Below are 19237 nucleotides of genomic sequence, written 5' to 3' on the forward strand. Positions count from 1 at the left end.
AAGAACCCCAAGAGACACAAACAAGGAAGGTCATTGCAACAGCATTTCGGTGAAAACCTTGAAACAACCTTAACGTCTATCAAAAGACGATGGGGTTGGGGTTGACAGGGGCACATCTATTCAACAGAGCTGTGCCGAATAAAAAGGAAGGGCAGGGAATTCCCTGGCGGTCCAGTAGTTAGGACTCGGCCGCTTTCATCCCTGGTCGGAGAACTAGGATTCCGCAAAAAAAAAAAAAAAAAAAAAAAAAAGGAAGGGCGGACATCAAGTAGAAGGGGGAAAAGCAAGTTGTAGGAAAATACAAAAATACATTCGAACCTAGAGATTGTCATACTGAGTGAAGTAAGTCAGACAGAGAAAGACAAATATATGATATCTCTTACATGTGGAATTTAAAAAAAAAATGGTGCAAATGAACTGATTTACAAAAGAGAGTCACAGATGTAGAAAACAAACTTACCGTTACTAGGAGGGAAAAGGCTGGGGGGGGGATAAATTGGGAAATTGAGATTGACGTATACACACTATTATATATAAAATAGGTAACTAATAAGGACCTACTGTATAGCACTGGGAACTCTACTCAATACTCTGTAATGACCTATATGGGAAAATAATCTAATAAAAGAGTGGTTATATGTACATGTGTAACTGATTCACTTTACAGTACACCTGAAACTAACAACATTGTAAATCAACTATACTCCAATAAAAATTTTTTAAAATACATTTGATAGTATGTAAATTTAATCTTAAAAACAAATATTGAACTCTAAACAATGTGTGTGCTGAAGTGTTAAAGGGTAAAGAGTACTGATGGGGCTTCCCTGGTGGCGCAGTGGTTGGGAGTCCGCCTGCCGATGCAGGGGACACGGGTTCGTGCCCCGGTCCGGGAAGATCCCACATGCCGCGGAGCGGCTGGGCCCGTGAGCCATGGCCGCTGAGCCTGCGCGTCTGGAGCCTGTGCTCCACAACGGGACAGGCCACAACAGTGAGAGGCCCGCGTACCGCAAACAAAAAAAGAGTACTGATGTCTGCAACTCACTAGAAAAAACATAAAAAAATAAGATTAGTTGATGGCTAGATAGATATCTGATAAAGCAAATATAGCAAAATGTTAAGAATGAAAGTGGTGAGATTTCGCTGAAGGTCCGGTGGTTAAGACTCTGCCCTTTGGACTTCCTTGGTGGTCCAATGGTTAAGAATCAGCCTGCCAATGCAGAGGACACAGGTTTGATCCCTGGTCCAGGAAGATCCCACATGACACGGAGCAACTAAGCCCAAGAGCCACAACTACTGAAGCCCTCAGGCTTAGAGCCTGTGCTCCACAAGAGAAGCCAGCGCAATGAGAAGCCCTCACACCGCAAGGAAGAGTAGCCACCGCTCACTGCAACTAGAGAAAGCCCTCGCGCAGCTACAAAGACTCAGCACAGCCAAAAATAAATAAATAAATTTATTTTAAAAACTAAATAAATTGTTGTTATTTAAAACAATAATAAAAAAAATTTTAAAAGACTCCATGCTTCCATTGCAGGGGGTGCGATTTCCATCCCAGGTCGGGGAATTAAGATCCCACATGCCACATGGCATGGCCAAAAAAAAAAAAAAAAGAATGAAAGTGGTATTAATATATAGCTGCTTACTATAGAGTTCTTTCAAGTTTTTTTTATGTTCACAAATTTTCATAATAAAATTCGGGGGAAAAATATATTCAATATGATACTGATGAAGTAAAAATTCACATTTTGAGACAAGAAAAATTCTGGGAATTCCTTGGCCGTCCAGTGGTTAGACTCTGCGCTTTCACCGCCGAGGGCCCGGGTTCAGTCCCTGGTCAGGGAACTAAGATCCCACAAGCTTCACAACTTGGCCAAAAAAAAAAAAAATTCTGTTTGGGCCTCCTCCCTCCCCTCTAGTGTGCATTATGTGTATCTGCTTTATGCATTAACCAGCCCTCCCTAGCGGCAGAAATACCTGCTCAACCATAAATACCAATTTTTCCCCTTCTGAAGCCAGTCATGAAATTCCTGAGACCATAACATTCCTTTCTCAATCCTGTAAGGGGTCAGGATGCAGATATCTTGGGGAGATACTGGGTTGCACCTAATGGAAGTTCTTAGCTTAAATATTTATTTATGACTTTATTAATGTAACTAGCTGAATTACTTGTATTCTACGTTTACAAGATTAATGTTTCTTGCATTACCAAATGTGTGACTGAGCCTCAGATCAAATTAATGACAATTAAGCAACTTGAAACAATTGACCTTATATATAGTTCTAGAAGATCAATGATTGTAATAGTGTATCTCTACATATGGGAAGAAGCAACAAGAGGGAACCATTTCCTTGACCATGACAGACTGTAAGACAGGTGGTCCAGAGGCTTTTGACTACTCTAAGCAGGGCCTAGTCCAGTAATAGTACATTAAGTGGCCTATCAATGAAATCCTGACCTGAGAATGAGCATTCCTAGTTCCATGGGACAAACTGGCCACAAAATGCCTCCCAAAACTTGGTTGAAATTAAGACTGAAAGGGAGGAGATTGTAAAATAAAGAATGTTGCCCACCAGCCAGTTCTACAAGAATTGTCATTAGCCACTAGAGTCACTGACCTACAACCCACCCTGAAAGAGCAAAGATCAGGATGAGGCACTTTGTGCTCTAGGAAAACTGACAGAAATGGCCCTCAGATATTTTCAGGAGAAATTTTTAAGAACCCAGTTTCCTGTATCTTCCCATACTTAGAAAAGCACTAAAACCATTAACTAAGATATCTGTTCCTCATGAATAGCAGTAGGCTTCTCCCACGATGTGTGCTTGACTGCACGTAACCCTTCATCAAAATCACATATATTCTGGCCTCCTCCCTTGCCTCTTTGGAACAGTTCTCAGAGCTCAGGTTGATGAGAATAAAATTTTCCATTTCTTTCTTAGATCGACTATTTAATTTTTTTAGTCAACAATCCCTTTTATTTTTTATATTAAAAATTGTTTTCTGTTTTTTTTTTTAACTGCAAAATGTTATCTTTCTACATGTTCATGTTTAGGCATGTAAATGCATCCAAAAGAGGGAAGGTTTACACACTAGTATGACAGAGGGATGTCAAGGCTCACTTGTGCTATATATCTGTACCATTTAAACTTTTTATGAGAATGAATAAATGCATTATGCTATCAAAATCAAATTTAAAAGAATGAATCTTGGGACATCCCTGGTGGTCCAGTGGTTAAGACTCCACACTCCCAATGCAGGGAGCCCAGGTTTCATCCCTGGGCAGGGAACTAGATCCCGCATGCGGCAACAAAGATCCCACATGCCAAAACTAAGACCTGGTGCAGCCAAATAAATAAATAAATATTTTTTTAAAACCCAAAAAACACAACAGGATTAACTTAAAAAAATAATAAAAGAATGAATCTTGGGACTTCCCTGGCGGTCCAGTGGTTAAGACTCCGTGCTTCCACTGCAGGGGGCATGTGTTCCATCTCTGGTCAGGGAACTAAGATCCTGCATGCCCATGCTGCGTGGCCAAAAAAAAAAGAAAAAAAATGAATGAATCTTAAAACTGCCCCCTGCCCCAAACACGCACACGTAAAATTGAATTAAATCGAGTGGCACTGATTGAAGGAGGGGTTGCTCTAGAGTTAAAAATGAGATAATGTGGGGCTAAGTCTGTGCCTGACATGTAGGAGAAGCCCAGAGAAGGGTTCCCACTGTTATCATCATTAGTACATGTCGCTTGGCTGAGTGAGCTGCTGGCAAGTGCTTTGCTGGAAGTCCTTTGTCAGATATAAAGTCCCACAGGAGGTGCCGAGTCACGGCTGATCATATGCCAGTCAATAGCCAAATCTCTTCCCTCAGGCCTCAGGGAACCGCCTGAGGTGGGTAGCTGGGGCTTCAAGAAACAAGACCTTTGCCCAGGCTGCCTGTCTGCCCACCAACTTCAGGACAGCTCCCTGGCACCAGCACCACTGACCAGAAGCCCAGGGCAGAGATGCTGTTCCCTGCCACTCATTGCCTGCACTGATTTCCAAGCTTCAGGTTCAGCAAGGCCAAAGGGCACTGGAGTTGCTCAGGCCCCAGCGTGGCCCTGGGCTGCTACTCTCAAACCTAGGGACCAGGGCCAATCAACTTCATGGGCTTATGACTGGAGCAGTCATACTGGGTCCCAGGCTCAGAAGGACCTTGGGTTTGGTTTAATGCTCTGCTATCACTGTTCTTGGTAATTTTAAAACAAGGAGCCCCACATTTTCTTTTTTCACTGGGCCTTGCACATTATGCAGCTGGTCCCACTAGGGATCTCCTTGTTTGGATTTATTTCCTTAAAGTGGAGACCTCGGAACATCGAGTTTTGTGGTTTAACCCATGCAGTTAAAGAAAAACCGCATCTTTTATCAGAATAATATGCACTTGTGTTCCATTTAATGAGTATTTATTGAGTTCCTACTAAGTGCTGGACATTGTGCCAGGAGGGAGAGAGATAGAGACAAAAAAGACATGGGGCCAGCTCTTAAGAAGCCCTGGGTCTAATATGGTAGAGACAATGTTGCCAGTGGAATAGAGATGGGAGTGAAATAGTAGTTACCCTAGCCTAGGGGTCAGGGATGGCTTCTTGGAGGAAGTGGTGGTTATGTGGCGCATTAAGGAATGAGTAGGAGTCAGCCCTATCTAAGATGGTGGGAGGAAGGTATTCTTGGCAAACTTTGCAGTCTGAGCTCAGAGACATACATAACAGGGTGTGGAGACAATGCAAGATTTAAACATTCTATTTAGACACCACCTTCACTTGTAAACACAAACATAAATGAGTATTTATTAAAATAAACGCATCTTACAACACATAAAGACCAATATTTTACATACATAAAATACACATTACCTGGTGGGTTATCTCCACTATTAGATTCGGGAAAACAGCACCAGTTTTACTTTGATTTCCCTGTGACTCCAGTTCCTAGTAGATGTTTAGACAACCAGTCAGTCAGCAAATATTTATTGAGCGACTACTTTGTGCCAGGTACTATTTTAAGTGCTGGGAACTCAGCAGTGAACACAGAATGTTTACTGTCAGGAAGCTGACGTTCCCTGAGGAGTCAGTACACATTTTGGAATGAATGAAAGGAAAAAAATGAATGCTTTTATCCAGTCAGCAATAAATTTCCGAAGAGGAGTGAGAGGGCCATTTTTGAGTTTTAGTTGAACACAAAGAAATCTCTTTTCTGGGGACTTCCCTGGCGGTCCCCGCTTCCATTGCAGAGGCACGGTTCAATGCCTGGTCGTGGAACTAGGATCCCACATGACGTTGCCTGCGGCCAAAAAAGAAAAAAAAAAAAAAAGAGAGAGAGATCTCCTTCCTGTTAAATAGAATTCAAAACGGGCAAGTAGTAGCAACCTCAAATGTGAGTCAGGCATACAAGAACTCAAACAGAGCCTTGGGTATTAAGACTCACAGATATAGATTTATTTGTCTTTGGGTGACACCCGTATATCAAAGTTCAGATGCTCATGCAAGATAAAATTTTATTTATTTATTATGTGTTTATGTATTTATTTTTGCTTCGCACAGTCATGACCCCCAGCATCCAGCTAAGAAGCCCTCGGCGTGTACATTTCGGTTAGATCCGATTTACACAAATTCGGTTTACGCAGGCCTGGGGCTGGCGGGTCCTGACCTGCCGCTGAGTCTAGCCGGAGCTGGGACGAACCATCTGTGTCCGCGGAGGGGGGTGGCGGGTCAGCTCCGCGCAGAATCAGGGCCCAGACGGCTGGGATTCGGAAGCAGGCCAGCCTGGGGTCCCTTCACGCAGGGTCGCCGGGAAGGGGTGACTTTGCCAGGTTGCAGCTGGAGCTGGGGGCGGGGGGCGGCGAGGCTCGCAGGCTTCCATCCTTCCCCTCGGCGGTGGACTCGGCTGCAAAACCGGGGGTCCCTATTTCCCGGACCGTTTCCCACCTAGGCCGCGGCTGGGAGGTACAGCCGACCTGGGGGACCCGGGCGGCGGGTGCAGGTAGGACCCGGGAGGGTCGGGCCCGAGGGGGCGGGGGTCGCGGGGTCCTGACCTCTCCCGGCCGAACCGCCCCCTTGGTCCTACCCGGCGCGCGCGGGGTCGTTCCGGGCAGGCACCCCCGACCCCTTCACCGACTATGCACCTCTCACGGCCCTCAGACCTCTCCGGACTTAATTTCCGGCTCCCGGCCTCATGGCAGACAAGAAACTGGTGGTCGTGTTTGGGGCCACAGGTAAGCGAAACCCCAAACGGGGGCCCCGAGGCGCAGGACCCCTCACCAAGGCCAGCCCAGGGCAGAGGTCAGGCCGGTCCGACCCCGCAGAGCCTGGGCGCCCGCCCCTCAGCTCCAGAAGACGTCCCCGGCGTCCTGGAGGGAGCGATGAAATGGCTGGGACCCCTGACTCACGGTGGGCCCGTGGGGCAGGACCTGAGCGCAGATTCCCTTTGAATTTTTTTAAAAAATTACTTAGCTTTGAATAGCAGGTGATTGCACATAATATCAAAATTAAATCTCCCTCCCACCTCTGTCCCCGAAACCCCATCCATCACTGTTGTCAAGTTTCTTGAGTAGGGCTTCCCTGGTGGCGCAGTGGTTGAGGGTCCGCCTGCCGATGTAGGAGACACGGGTTCGTGCCCCGGTCTGGGAAGATCCCACATTATGCGGAGCGGCTGGGCCCGTGAGCCATGGCCGCTGAACCTGCGCGTCCGGAGCCTGTGCTCCGCAACGGGAGAGGCCACAACAGTGAGAGGCCTGCGTACCGCAAAAAAAAAAAAAAGTTTCTTGAGCATCCTTCCAGACAAATTAGGCATATAAAGATACTGTTTATTAAATGGGAGTGTTTTATTTTTACCCCACCTGTTTTTTTCTTTACTGTATATATTTTAAAAATATATAACAGCTTTATTGAGGTATAAATCACATACCATACACTTCACATGTTTAAAGTGTTCAATTCTAGTATATTCACAGAGCTCTGTGACCCTCATCACAATCAGTTTTAGAACATTTCATCACCCCCCCAAAAAAACCCATACCCACTAGCAGTCATTCCCCATTTCCCCAGCCCCTGGAAACTGGCAGTCTATTGTCTAAAGATTTGCCCATTCTGGACATTTCATATAAATGAAATCATACAGTACATGGCCTTTTGTGTCTGGCATCTTTCACTGAGCATCGTTTTCCAGGTTCATCCACATTGTAGCATGAATCTGTACTTCATTCCTTTTTATGGCTGAATAATATTCCATTATATGGATATACCACATTGTGTTTATCCATCATCCATTATGGACATTTGATTTGTTTCCACCTTTTGGTTATTGTGAATAATGCTGCTGTGAACCTTCACATACAAGTTGTTGTGTGGACATATGTTTTTAATTTTCTTGGGACTATACCTAGGAGTGGAATTGCTGGATTATATGGTGACCGTGTTTAGCATTTTGAGGAACTGCCAGACTTTTTCAAAGCGACTGTACCACTTTACATTCCCACCAGTACTGTATGAGGGTAGTTGTAGTTCTTCAGTTTGCCTTTTCCACTCCAGGACATGTTGTGGTCACATAAGTCGTGCATACAGATCTGCTACATTCTTTTTTTTTTTTTTGTAATTTAATTTTTATTTTTATTTATTTTTGGCTGTGTTGGGTCTTTGTTGCTGAGTGCAGGCCTTCTCTAGTTGCAGCGAGCGGGGGCTACTCTCTGTTGCAGTGCGCAGGCTTCTCATTGCAGTGGCTTCTCTTGTTGTGGAGCATGGGTTCTAGGCACACGGGCTTCAGTAGTTGTGGATCGCGGGCTCTAGAGCACAGGCTCAGTAGTTGTGGTGCACGGGCTTAGTTGCTCCGTGGCATGTGGGATCTTCCCGGACCAGGGCTCGAACCCGTGTGCCCTGCACTGGCAGGCAGATTCTTAGCCACTGTGCCACCAGGGAAGCCCTGCCACATTCTTTTTAATCACTTTTGTATGGATTTAGCACTTATTTAGCCAGGTTCTTACCAAAGGACATCTAGGTTGTCCATAAACTTCCACTATGGATAATAATACTGCAGCCAATGTTCTTTTTTTTTTGGTAAGGAGTGGATTTATTTAATTATTTATTTATTTGTCTGCAGCCAATGTTCTTATACATATATTTATGGATAATTTTTATTTTCTTTCTTTTGATGATTTTAATAATTTTCTCTCTTTTTTTTTCTTTCTTTGGCCATGCCACGGAGCTTGTGGGATCTTAGTTCCCCGACCAGGGATCAAACCCAGGCCCTCAACAGTGAGAGTGCAGAGCCCTAGCCACTGGACTGCCAGGGAATTCCCCTCAGTCTTTTTTTTTTTTTTTTTTTTTAAGGTATAGGTGATACTTTATTTCTTAAGCTAAGCGGTGGGCTTATGGGTGTTAGTATCCCTTTTTTGTATGTGCTAAATATTTCATAATACAGACTTCCCTGGTGGTCCAGCGGCTAAGACTCCACGCTCCCAATGCAGGGGGCCTGGGTTCGATCCCTGGTCAGGGAACTAGATCCCACATGCATGCCGCAACTAAAGAACCCGCATGCCGCAACTAAGACCTGGAGCAGCCAAAATAAATAAATAAATATTAAAAAAATATTTCATAATATATTTTAAAATTTTTGTAAAAGGTGTAAGTGTGATGACTGCTAAAACATGGATGAACCTTGAAAACGTAAGTGAGAGAAGCCAGACACAAAACACCACATATTGTGTGACTCCATTTATGTGAAGTGTCCAAAATAGGCAAATCCGTAGAGACAGAGAGTAGATTAGTGGTTGCCAGGAGCTGAAGGGGAAGGGAAAATGGGGAGTGGCTGCTGATGGGTATGGACTTTCTTTTTTGGGGCAATGAAAATGTTCTAAAATTGACTGCAATGATGGTTGCACACTCTGAATGTACTAAAAGCTGCTGCACTGTACACTTTAAAAGGGTGAATGTGGGCTTCCCTGGTGGCACAGTGGTTAAGAATCCGCCTGCCAATGCAGGGGACACGGGTTCGAGCCCTGGCCCAGGAAAATCCCACATGCTGCGGAGCAACTAAGCCCGTGTGCCACAACTACTGAGCCTGCACCCTAGAGCTGTGAGCCACAACTACTGAGCCCGTGCACCACAACTACTGAAGCCCATGCGCCTAGAGCCCGTGCTCTGCAACAATAGAAGCCACTGCAATGAGAAGCCTGTGCACCACAACAAAGAGTAGCCCCCACTCACCGCAACTAGAGAAAGCCTGTGTGTAGCAACGAAGACCCAACACAGCCAAAAATAAATAAATAATTTGTTTTAAAATTGTATTTAAAAAAATTAAATTAAAATAAAAGGATGAATGTTACGGTATGTGAATTCTATCTCAATGAAGCTATTAGTTACAAGATTGTGTGAGGCAAAACAGTGGGAATCACAGGTGAAAAGTGCCAGGTGTGTTGCTGTGGTGGAGGATTCCCTGCAGGGCCTCACCCTTGGCAGGCTCCCAGGCTGGTCCCACCCTGCGGGTCTTTCTGACTCTCTGCAGGTGCCCAGGGGGGCTCAGTGGCCCGGACACTCCTGGAAGATGGGACATTCAGGGTCCGAGTGGTGACCCGGGACCCTGGGCAGAGGGCAGCAAAGAAGCTGAGGCTGCAAGGTGCAGAAGTAGTGCAGGGAGACCAGGATGATGAGGCCAGCATGGAGCTGGCCCTGATCGGGGCTCACGCCACCTTCATCGTGACCAACTACTGGGAGAACTGCAGCCAGGAGCAGGAGGTCAAGCAGGTAAGGGCAGGCGGGAGGGCGTGGGGAAGCCAGGGCAGGAGCAGGCCATCTTCAAAGGCGCTCCCAGGTCTCTACTTGCCCTTGTGGGGCAGCTCCAACTTGCCAGAGAGGGGCTGACCCCTGCCTGACCACTGACACTGCAGGCCTTTCCCCTCCTCTTCTATGCAGCCCTCCTAGACTTTGATGAGGGCAGAAGGTGGCCGCTTCCTCATCCAATGACTTCTTTTAGACATCATTCATGTACCATAATGTTCACCCTTTTGTTTTTAAAGCTTTTATTTTATTACTATTTTTAAAGTATTTATTTATTTATTTTTGGCTGCGTCAGGTCTTAGTTGCGGCACGCGGCATATTTTGTTGCAGCACGTGGGCTTCTCTCTAGTTCTGGTTCACCGGCTCAGTAGTTGAGGCACGGGCTTAGTTGCTCCGCGACATGTGGGATCTTAGTTCCCCAACCAGGCATCAAACCCGCATCCCCTGCATTGGAAGGCTCATTCTTAACCACTGGACCACCAGGGAAGTCCCTGTTCCCCCTTTTAAAGTGTACAATTCAGTGGTTTTTAACATATTCACAAAGTTGTGCAGCCATTATCACTACCTAATTCCAGAACATTTCATCACCCCAAAAGAAACACCATACCTGGTAGCGGTCACTCCCCATTCCCGACTTCCTCAGCCGCAGGCAACCACAATCTGCTGTGTCATCCAGTGACTCTTTACACTTTCTAAAAAACTCTATTGACCCATAATTTTCTTAAAATCAAATGTAGGGACTTCCCTGGAGGTGCAGTGGTTAAGAATCTGCCTGCCAATGCAGGGAACATGGGTTTGATCCCTGGTCCAGGAAGATCCCACATGCCACAGAGCAACTAAGCCCGTGCACCACAACTACTGAGCCTGCACTCTAGAGCCCGCGAGCACAACTACTGAGCCCGCGTGCCACAATTACTGAAGCTCACGCGCCTAGAGCCCGTGCTCCGCAACAAGAGGAGCCACCGCAATGAGAAGCCTGTGCACCACAACGAAGAGTAGCCCCCGCTCTCCGCAACTAGAGAAAGCCCACACACAGCAGCGAAGACCCAGTGCAGCCAAAAATAAATAAATAAATAAAAGTAAACTTTTTAATTGTACAATTTAATGAAATTTGAAAATAAATATACCCATGTAACTACCATTCTAATCAAAATATAATACATCTCCATCATTCCCAAAAGTCCTCCATGTCCCCTTTCAGATGTTTTCTGTTTCTCTTTATTCTGTTTTCCACCCAGCTTCTCTCTGGTTGGGTGGTTATTGAGCCCAGGTGGTGGGGGGAGGGATGTGAGAGGAACATGCATCTTTTTAAAGTCTCTTGGAAGGTGGGGACACTTGCGGTGGGCCTGTCACGTAGCAGGCACTCAGGTATTTGTGGGAGGTATGACTGGTGCCACAGCAAAGGCACTGGGCTGAGACCCGTGCCTGTCGGCTTTCAGTCCTGCCTCATCCACAGCTCCCCACCGTTGCAGCTGTGGACGTGACTTCCCCGCGCTGGTCTGTCTTTCCTCCTGTGTACAATAAAGGGAGACTGGACCGGACCACTGGTCTCCAAACTTGTTTTTAGCCCTGAGCCTTTCTTTAGTTACAGTCTTACATGGAAGCCCATCTCAGAGAGTGGACAGAGACAGCTTTTCTGGTGCACGCAGATCTCGTCAACCTGACCTCCTGAGCCATAACAAATGACCCCAAGCCAGGTGGCTTAAAACAACAGGAATTTATTCTCTCCCCGTTCTGGAGGCCAGGAGTCCAACAGCAAGGTGTTGGCCCTGCCCTGTCTGGAGGCTCCAAGGGAGGTTCCAATTCTTGCCTCTTCCAGCGCCCAGTGGTACCAGCTCTCCGTGAGGCAACATCACTCCGGGCTCTGCCTCTGTTTACACAAGGCCACTCCTCTTCTCTGTGTCTCCTCTTCCATCTCTCATAAGGACACTCGTCATTGGGTTGAGGGCCCACGAGGATAATCCAGGATGATCTCGTCTCAAGTTCCTTAACAAAAATATCTGCAGAAACCTTTTTCCAAATGATGTGGCATTCACAGGTTCTGGGGTTTGGGACATGGACATATCTTTTGGGAGGCCACCATCCAGCACCCTACACAGCCTTGTGCAGCAGGTCATGTTTCTGTCCCCATTTAACCGACAAGGCCAAAACGGTTAGACCCCTTGTCTTGGATGGCACAGCCAGTGTGCTGCAGAGCTGGTCTGGAGCCCAGGTGGTTTGTGTTGTGTGCTTAACTGCTGAGCCGTAGCACTTCCCTAGGGGATGGTTGGGGCTCTCCCAGGAAGACGGCCCAGCACGGGGACAAGATGCTTTCTGAGAGCAGGCAGAGGCGGAAGCCTCTGTGCGCACCCTCCCACGTGGCACACGGTGGGCTGTGGTCCAGCACAGTGGAAGGTGGAACGACCCAGACGATCTAGAGAAGGGGCGCTAAGGCTATGCGAGTGGTGAGAAGCTTATAATCCCGTGGTAGAGCGTGTGGCGCCATGTGAGCCGCACACGGAAGAGGGAGCCTTATCAGAGGGCTCTTGGCACCGGGCACAGTGGCCTCTGGGGTGGGAGAGCCAGTGCCGTGATGGGGACACACATCCTCCCTCTGAGCTTTGTGGTTTCTCCTTCCCTGCCCACCAGGGAAAGCTGCTGGCCGATCTGGCGAAGCGCCTGGGCCTGCACTACGTGGTCTACAGTGGCCTGGAGAACATCAAGAAGCTGACAGCAGGGAGACTGGCAGCAGGACACTTTGACGGCAAAGGGGAGGTGGAGGAATATTTCCGGGACATTGGTGTCCCCATGACCAGCGTGCGGCTGCCCTGTTATTTCGAGAACCTCCTCTCCTGCTTCCTGCCCCAGAAAGCCCCAGATGGAAAGAGCTACTTGCTGAGTGAGTGCCCTCCCCGCTTCCTCGGGTGTCTCCTCTCACTGTGTGGAGCCGTGGTGGCCCACTGGGCTTGTCCTCAGAGGGCTCTGGGTCCAAGCTCTGGCTCGCTCACGTTAGGCTGTGACTGCGAGCAACGCATGTGACCATGCTGGGCCTCTGCGTCCTGTCCCGTGAGATGGGCATGACTCGGACTTCCCCAGGGCCATGGGAAAATCTGCCGAGTCTGGGGATGCAGTGCTTTGTCTGTCGGAGAGCTTTACGGAGAGAGTGTGCTTATCGTTACTGCTTCATAAATAAGGAGAGGATTTGGACGGCGAGGTCCAATTGTAGATTTCTCGAAATAGGAAAGCACTTTCTTCTCAACATCTGTTTGCAAATCTGTAAACAGCTTCGAGGGAACCATGTACGACCTGTGTCCTGCCGGCGGCGCAGTGGGTTAATGCAGGTGGCTCAGCAGGCGGAGCAGGAGGGGTCTGAGCCCTCCCAGCCTCTCACCTCTGCGTGAACGCCGCTCACCCTCGCTTGGGTCTCACCTGCTTGTGAGCAGTCTTGTCCTTGTGTTGGCACACCGGTTTGCAAAGCCATAACCAGAGATTTGCAAAGCCATAATCAGATTCACCTGTGTTCCGTCTGTAAGTTGGAACAGGCTCCACCCCGGCAGACTCCCTGGCCCATCTGAATGGGCAGCCACGGAAATTTTATAGGGCAGGGCCTGAGCGCTCCAGGTGCCTCATCAGGACACAGCTCTGCCTCTCCATCCCCAAGACCACACCTTGGCAGGTGGAGTCACTCGTTAATTTAACATGTTTATCAGCACCCGTCATGCTGCTCTGGGGTCAGCCCTGGCCTCAGCTGATCGAGCACTCCTGCCGGTGGAGCTGGTGTTTGGAGCACCCCCCACCACAGGCGTCCCTATCAGGGATTCGGGTCTGACTAAGTGTACGGGGGCCTGAACCCTGGGAGCTTCCGTTCTCAGAGGTGCCTATCAAAGCCTTCCTCTCCTTCCCCTTGTTCCCGTCTCAGGCCTGAGAGGGGCAGCAGGCCCAGGGTTCTCCCCGCCTTGGGAAGAGCACAGCCAGGCTCCCAGGGTTTGAATGGCCTGCCAGGTGGCACAGCTCGATCGTGTCCCATTTCCTGACTCATTTCTCCTGCTGACACCGGGGGTGTCTGCCTCGTGCCAGGTGCTGGCTTGTGCACACATCCAGTCGACTGGCCGGTGGGGACCGACCCCTCAGAGACGCGTGCCAGCACGTCCCTCTTTCCCTCCCAGGCTTGCCCATGGGTGATGTGCCCATGGACGGCATGTCTGTGTCCGACCTGGGCCCCGTGGTGCTCAGCCTGCTGAAGATGCCCGAAGACTACATCGGCCAGAACATCGGGCTCAGCACCTGCAGGCACACGGTGGAGGAGTACGCTGCCTTGCTCTCCAGGCATACCAGGAAGACCGTGCGAGATGCCAAGGTGGAGGGCCCAGGCTTGGGATTTGGCAGCCGTGGTCAGAGGGGCTTTGTGGGTAGAAGGGAAGGGGCATCTAGGGCTGCCCTAGCACTCTGAGCAGCGTAAAGCCAAATTCATTCACTGTGAACGTTTATATCCTGCTGTTCTTAGGAGCCAGGTGTGGCCACTGAGTGAAACTTCTGGTTTTGTCAGTTGATCAAGTGGTAAGGAAGGGTTCCAGGAAGAGGGGACAGTAGGGGCCAAAGCAAGGAGGGAAAATGCAGGGTGTCTTGGGCTTCTCTCGGGGAGGGGAAGGAGGCCGGAGTAGGCCCCATCCTGGTCCCCTCCTCTTGGCCTGGCACAGTCCCCTCCTCCCCTTGCCTACTCTGTCTTCCTGTCCAGACCCCCAGGTGCCTTGTTTCTTGTTTCTCATTATGAAAATCTGGGCTACTCCAAGTCATTAAATGACAAAAACCACCTGTAGAGCGCCCTCAGACCCAAGCAGAGCAATGATGGAGGAGAGGCTACAGCAGGACGGGCCAGTCAGACCTTGGACTCAGATCTTGCTCCCAGCCCTTAACACCCACCCGTGTGTGACTGGAGGCCCAGCCCCTGACCCCTCTCTGCCTCAGTTTCCTCATCTGTAAAGTGGGTGTATGGAGAGTATCCCCCTCCTCGGGCTGCTGTGAGGATTGAATGGAACAATTGCTGTAAACGCTCCCAATGAACGCACTAGAAAACATGCACTAAATGGTTGCATGTTACTCTCTAAACAAAGAAAGCCTGAGGCAGTCATGGAGGATTTGGAAGCTGAGGAGTTAAGATTCAGTTCGGTCAGGAAAGGGGAACACCTTTGGTTTTTTGAGCAAGAAGTGACGTAAGCATAGTTCTGATTTGGAAAGGACTGAGAAGTTTTCATCTCGTCATCTTGGAAGAACAGGATTTAAATTGCCCTAGAACAGTGGTTTTTGACGTTTCACCTTTATAATAGACTGGTTTTCAGGTGAACTTAGTGGGGACCAGGGTAGGAACTGAGGTGTCAACAGCGTGGTCAGGGTACTGCAGATGCCGATCGACCCTAAGAGACTCCCCTCTGCTTCCAGATAAGCCCCGAGGACTACGAGAAGCTTGGCTTCCCCGGCGCCCAGGACCTGGCCAATATGTTCCGTTTCTATGCCCTGAAACCTGACCGCAACATCGAACTGAGCCTGAGGCTCAACCCCAAGGCCAGGACGCTGGACCAGTGGCTGGAGCAGCACAAAGGGGACTTTGCAGGACTGTGACCCTGCCCACCTCTCAACCCCATCTGGGGGGACGGGAGATATAGTCACAGTGATCCTTTCTTGTGTTACAAGAAAGTTTATTTTTTAAATAAAGGCCATTGTTCTCACAGATGGCTTCCAAAAGAAAAGTGCTTTGTTTCAGGGACTGGGGTTGGGGTGGCAGCTGCCGAGGACTTGAAAGTTCCAACAGGAAGCATAAAGTGGTGGGGGGCCCAGTCAAGTCGGGGGGGGGGCTGAGAGGACCCCCCTACCCCCGCCAGCCAGGAGCAACATTTGACACCCCTGCACACACGCCGTTCCTCTCCAGAACGTGAGTGCAGCCACCCACGTGTTCCTTCTTTGAGTTTTAGGGCAGGAAGACCGGCCCCTTCTCCCTCACTCTTTTCCTGCCTCCTGGGCCCCCGGGTGCAGAGGCCTCGAGATGTGGGTGATCGCAAAACAGGCTGGAAAGAAACCCTTGAAGGAACGTGGCAGTTCTGTGGACCCCAGATCATATAAGACTTGGACACTGCTGAGAAAAGGTGACACCGCCCGCAGCAAAGGCTCGGAAGGGAAACCAGAGAAATAACCACCCAGCCCTACTTGGTGGGTTGAGCTCCCCAGGCATTTGGACCGTTTCCCTCTCCTGCTTGCTTTAGAGAAGAGAAATGAAGGCCCAGAGGACACAGCCGGCAGACTGACCAGTGTCTGCGTGGACTTGTGAAACCTCCACCAGCATCTGTACTACCCCGCCTCAGCCTCAGGACCCGCAGAGGCATTGAAAGGGGAGCAGGGCAGCCAAACTCATTCGATCTGTTCATTAACTGAGTCACTGAAAAAGCACTTCTTTGACAACCTACCAGTGTAAGCTAGGCCCTAAATACAATGTTCACCAGAAAAGTATGCGCCCTGCCTTGAGCCTGGTTTAGCAAGAGAGCCAGATACAAATCTGCAGAATGACTGCAGATTGACATAGGGTTGCAGAGAGCAGGAGGAATGAGGAACACTGGAGGAGGGGCCCACTTTAGTGGGACAGGGACAGCTTGCGGTCTGAGGGGAGCAGCCTCCCAGGCAGGGTAGGAGGAAAAGGATGTGATGACATGGGCTTCCAAGCCCACCCATGTCAGCAAGAGAACATGAGAGGTCATCTGTGTCCAGCCCTGTGATGCCCAAGTCCCCCAGGCCCCTGCGTGGGAAACTCACCTGCTGGGGCTGTGACTCACTGTGCCGAGATCCTGGAGCAGCCCTTGGCCAGTACCACGCCTGGGTAGAGCGTGCTGTGCCAGGTCCAGGTCCAGGTCCAGGGCGAACTGCAGGGAGCTGAGGCCAGGCTCCAGCCGCTCCTCATCCACAAGCAGGCCATGGACACGTCGCCGAGCCTCTTGGGTCTGTTTGCTCACCCGGTGCCCCCTGGCCAGGCTGTTGTGAAGGCAACGTAAGGGCATTTGTGCGAAGCAGTGTCTGACTCCCCTGGGCTCACATGGTCAGGCCCGTGAGCCTCCAATGCCTTCCCTTGTCCACGCTCCAAACATTTCAGCAAATGCTCACACCATCTACCTCTCCTCCTCTCGATCCCCAGAGGCTCAGGGACCTGGAGATACTCTTTTGTATTTTTAAATACCTCACCTCACACTACAGCCCCACCTCGGGCTGCAAAGTTGTCTGGAGACACGTCTCAGGATCCAGCTGTGGGAATAAGCCAAATCCAGTCCAGGCCTTGAGTGGCGCTTGATTCTACAGATGTTGCCCCGCCACCTTCTGACCATCTGAGGGGAGGACGCCTCAGTACAGCAATGAAGATGTCTCGCTAGAAAGAAAATCCACTTTTCCCTTTCAAAGTCTAGGCTTCTGTTTTCAGAAGACAGCCACGAGTGGGACTTCGGTTGGCTTCTCCAGGAAGAAAACCTAAGCTATCACGAGAGAAACCATTTAGCTCCCCACCGCCATACCCCGGGGTCTAGGATCCTTCCAGGCCCATACTGAGTCCACAGCAGGCACTTGACAAACTTCTGTTCAATGAAGGACAAGTTTGGAAATTGGCAGGAAGTCACTGAGCCCCTTTCTCACCCAACAGGTATTCCCAGCCTCTTCACCCAACCCAACCCAGCAGTGCCCTCACACCTCAACCTGCTCAGCCCAGAACCCAGAGTGGGGCAGAGCTATATGCTCGGGGCCCACTCCAGCCATGACAGCACTTGGGCTTTTGTGAGACAGCCCGGACTAACACTGCAACACAAAAATATACCTTAATATTCCTCTGAAAATAATGGAGGAAAAAAAAATCTAGTGAGGGAGGTGGTGACCTGTAGGGACCTAAGTAGGCCACACTGCACGTCTCTCAAATCGCAGGCTGCCAGAGAAAAAGCTACATGCCGAACCCTAGAACATTCGTCAGATCAGCACCCTCCCCCCTCTGGGATCTGGGCTGGAGAGGGTCAGCGCCTGTCAGAGCGCCACCCGTCACTTGGCGCACGTGACTCCAAGGACTAGGACAGCCACCTCCAGCCGCCCCAGGAAGGCCAGCAGAGACGTGGGGTGGCCTGACTGGCAGGTGACCACCAGTAACCCCCTGCTGGGCCACCTGCAGAAAGCTGTCTGAACTCTTTCAAAGAAGAAATGACAACAATTTAGGTTTTAAATATCTCTTTGTAGTAGATAATCTTATTTACATTGATACAGAATCATTTTACATTCCTAAAGCAGACACTAGTAGATGCTTTATTTTAGTAAATTATGAAGGAAAACAAAAAGGGAACTAATCAGAAGTGTTCTCCATTAACCTGTCTTACCACAGCAGGGGGATCTGGAAACACAATGGAACCCACACATCCTACGAGCCAAGGCTGGGGAAACAGTGTTTTGCTCTGGCTGGATGGTAGAGAACCTTCAACTGCTGAGACTGTGCTCTCCTTTTCTAAACAAACGTTTATCAGGAAAAGACGATGATTCTTAGCACTGAATAATTTAAACACACTTCTGAAAACAGAGGTCAACTGTGAGTGGTGAGAACCAAGGCCCTGGCAGGCAGCAGGGCAGGGCTCCGGGTTTAAGAGGCCGTTAGTCGGCCCCAGGCCACGGCTGGCTGTGGTCCAGCAGAAGGGCAGGAGCTCCACTCACACCCGGCTTAGAACAACAGAACTCAACTGTCAGGGGACAAGGGGCCACCCCAAGTGGGGTGGGAGGAAGGACTATCCATCCTGACAGAGATCATGGCCCATGTGATCAAGAGTAGCATCTCCAGGGACTGTCTTCATATGTGTCACCCCGGGCCCCCAAGGCCCCCATGTTCCAGCTGCGTGGTACCTTTTGGAATTAAAACAAACTCTAGCAGGGGATGCCCCTGCTGAGGAGTGGATGACACAAGTGGGGCGTGCATGCCCCAGGTTCCTGGAAAAGACAACCCTGTCAGGAAAGACTCATTCTGGAACCTCCCAGAGGTTTGCTGAGAGGGAAATTAATCACTTCACAACTCGGTGCAACTTAAGGCTTCATTTTTAAGCTGTAAGCATGGCCTTTAATTCTTTAACCACATTTGATTCCAAATCAGAGTTTTAGCTCTGCAAGAAATGTCCAGCTGTCTGACTCTGCCGGAGCCAGAAGAGGCCAAGTTACCTACCCATGGATAGGAAACTACCAGCCCTGAGACCTGCCATGCCTTACTGCCCAGGGGCTGTCCACCATGACCCTTCCATGGAGAGGTGCATTGTCACATGATTTTGCTGTTTTCCAAGGTGGTCCAGAGGGCCTCTGCAGGCAGGGGCTCGGTGCTGCTGTGTGGAATCCTCCTGCATCTCAGATGCCCTGGCCACAAGGAGGGGCTGCTGCTCCCGGCCTAGTTTCCGGTGGACCGTTTTCCTGAGCCAAG

General features: G+C 49.5%; 2 protein-coding genes across 6 annotated transcripts in view; one reads left to right on the forward strand and one right to left on the reverse strand.

The window, feature by feature from the left end:
* Positions 1–5844: 5844 nt before the first annotated feature.
* Positions 5845–15502, forward strand: NMRAL1 (NmrA like redox sensor 1). 2 transcript variants are annotated; one of them, XM_067706787.1, is made up of 6 exons: positions 5845–5973; positions 6169–6242; positions 9527–9765; positions 12427–12676; positions 13944–14134; positions 15214–15502. In XM_067706787.1, the coding sequence occupies exons 2-6, from the start codon at positions 6203–6205 to the stop codon at positions 15391–15393; spliced, it is 900 nt and encodes a 299-aa protein (XP_067562888.1). In that variant the 5' UTR covers positions 5845–5973; positions 6169–6202; the 3' UTR covers positions 15394–15502. The 2 variants fall into 2 exon arrangements, with proteins under 2 accessions (XP_067562888.1, XP_067562887.1); XM_067706786.1 differs by having other exon boundaries at positions 5869–6010.
* Positions 15503–17998: 2496 nt separating this feature from the next.
* Positions 17999–19237, reverse strand: part of DNAJA3 (DnaJ heat shock protein family (Hsp40) member A3) — a 31076-nt gene continuing 29837 nt past the window's right edge. For 3 of the 4 annotated variants that reach the window (XM_067706785.1, XM_067706784.1, XM_067706783.1), the window contains one exon: positions 17999–19227. In XM_067706785.1, the coding sequence (XP_067562886.1) occupies positions 19205–19227 (23 nt within the window). In that variant the 3' untranslated portion in view covers positions 17999–19204. The remainder of the gene's footprint in view (positions 19228–19237) is intronic. The other variant, XR_010934983.1, reaches the window with a different exon arrangement.

The sequence above is a fragment of the Pseudorca crassidens genome, chromosome 15, assembly GCF_039906515.1.
Source record: "Pseudorca crassidens isolate mPseCra1 chromosome 15, mPseCra1.hap1, whole genome shotgun sequence".
NCBI lineage: Eukaryota > Metazoa > Chordata > Mammalia > Artiodactyla > Delphinidae > Pseudorca > Pseudorca crassidens.